Consider the following 2,283-nt stretch of genomic DNA (forward strand, 5'->3'; position numbering starts at 1 on the left):
GCGCGGGCCCGGGCCCTGGGGGAGGAGGCGGCAACGGCAGTGGCCCGGGCGCCCCAGCCAGCGCCGACCCGGGCCCCCGCAAGCGCCAGCTGGTCTATGTGTTCACCACGTGGCGCTCGGGCTCGTCCTTCTTTGGGGAGCTTTTCAACCAGAACCCTGAGGTTTTCTTTCTCTACGAGCCCGTGTGGCATGTGTGGCAGAAGCTGTACCCCGGCGACGCGGTATCCCTGCAGGGCGCGGCGCGGGACATGCTCAGCGCCCTCTACCGCTGCGACCTGTCTGTCTTCCAGTTGTACAGCCCCGCGGGCAGCGGGGGGCGCAACCTTACGACATTGGGCATCTTCGGGGCCGCCACCAACAAGGTTGTCTGCTCCTCGCCCCTGTGCCCAGCCTACCGCAAGGAGGTGGTGGGGTTGGTGGACGACAGAGTGTGCAAGAAATGCCCTCCCCAGCGGCTGGCGCGCTTCGAGGAGGAGTGCCGCAAGTACCGCACGCTGGTCATCAAGGGGGTGCGGGTCTTCGACGTGGCAGTGCTGGCCCCGCTGCTGCGGGACCCGGCTCTGGACCTCAAGGTCATTCACCTAGTGCGGGACCCCCGGGCCGTGGCCAGTTCCCGCATACGCTCCCGCCACGGACTCATTCGAGAGAGCCTGCAGGTGGTGCGCAGCCGGGATCCGCGGGCGCACCGCATGCCCTTCCTCGAGGCGGCGGGCCACAAGCTAGGCGGGAAGAAAGAGGGTCTGGGAAGCGGACCGGCTGACTATCACGCCCTAGGGGCCATGGAGGTCATCTGTAATAGCATGGCCAAAACCCTGCAGACAGCGCTACAGCCCCCGGACTGGCTACGGGGTCATTACTTGGTCGTGCGCTACGAGGACCTTGTGGGGGACCCGGTCAAGACGCTGCGAAGGGTGTACGACTTCGTGGGGCTCCTGGTGAGCCCGGAGATGGAGCAGTTTGCCCTGAACATGACCAGCGGCTCGGGCTCCTCCTCCAAGCCCTTCGTGGTGTCCGCTCGCAACGCCACACAAGCGGCCAGTGCCTGGAGGGCTGCCCTCACCTTCCAGCAGATCAAGCAGGTGGAGGAGTTCTGCTACCAGCCCATGGCTGTGCTGGGCTACGAGAGGGTCAACAGCCCCGAGGAGGTGAAAGACCTCAGCAAGACTCTGCTCCGGAAACCCCGGCTCTAAGACTGGTTATGGGAGTGGAGACAGGACGGGGGCTTCTCTCCTACCTGGAGGCCCGCCCCCATGGGACCTCCCGAGAACCTGGTGGGCACGGGAGGATCCTGGTGCACAGTCAAAAGAACAGCCTAAGACCCCAACCGGGAAGACTAAATATTCTCTATATTATATAATATAAATAATTACACTCACACTTGCTATAAATGTTTGGAATCATGGGGTTTCAAGGAACAGCGACAACGGGTACATCCCAGAAGAGGCAAGACTTGAAAGAGTTGGCAAGTTTTCCCTCCCCTCCCATCTCTTCCTTCCCTTCCATCCTTTCCCATCCCCCCTCACCTCCTTCCGTTCGGAAGTGGGATGTTCAAGTTCCCAGCAACCAAAATCTTGTTTACAAACTTTCTGTGGTGTCTGTGGTCATGTAAATGAACAGCTTGGATTTTGGAGAGGGGCGGGGTGGGGTAGGGGTCGGGGTCGGGGTCGGGAAGTCGAGGAAGGTCTGGAGCCCCCAGGGGTGAGGCGGAAATCACGGATTCATAAATCTGAAACGGACTTTTGTGGAAAAAGCAGAGGTTACATGTGACTATTAATAAAGAAAATAATAAATGATATTCATTTTTTAATAACTGTTTTGGTTGCTTTGGAATTATCTATGTTACTTGTCCAGTGCAGCTGCAAACAACACTTGCTTTCCTGGGTACCTGTCCCACGTGGGTAGCCAGATGGAATGGGGCCGGGATGGGGGGGGGGGGGAGTCGGGGAGGGAGGCACCATTTGCCTGCTTGACTCTTTTCATGCTCAGAGCTGGGAGTCACTTTCTTATAAATAAATCACGCCTTCTGTCAGGCTCCAGTTCCAGCGTTTGTACACAAATTCACTAATACTACCCACCCCGCCCCCAACCCCCTAAAAAAAAATAGAGCAAATCAGTGGAAAAGTACAGCTCCTTCCTTCCTGGATGTGAATCTAAGAAGGAAAGAACAAATTCCTGTGATTGCCAAAGAACTGCTTTGGGCTATCACAGTGTTAAGATTTAATACCTTGAAGGACTTATTTCCCGTCCAGAGCTTGGTTCAGAATTTGATCACTTGCTATGATG

The 2,283-nt window shown here is 57.2% G+C and overlaps 1 protein-coding gene across 1 annotated transcript; it reads left to right on the forward strand.

Moving 5' to 3' along the window:
• Window positions 1-8: 8 nt before the first annotated feature.
• Window positions 9-1,807, forward strand: LOC123255899 (carbohydrate sulfotransferase 2; the record flags this gene model as incomplete). Its single annotated transcript, XM_044684617.1, has 1 exon — window positions 9-1,807. A coding segment is annotated over one exon (1,182 nt), but the record flags the coding sequence as incomplete, so codon positions are not given.
• Between the last annotated feature and the right edge of the window lie 476 nt (window positions 1,808-2,283).

Source organism: Gracilinanus agilis, unplaced genomic scaffold (assembly GCF_016433145.1).
Source record: "Gracilinanus agilis isolate LMUSP501 unplaced genomic scaffold, AgileGrace unplaced_scaffold53881, whole genome shotgun sequence".
NCBI lineage: Eukaryota > Metazoa > Chordata > Mammalia > Didelphimorphia > Didelphidae > Gracilinanus > Gracilinanus agilis.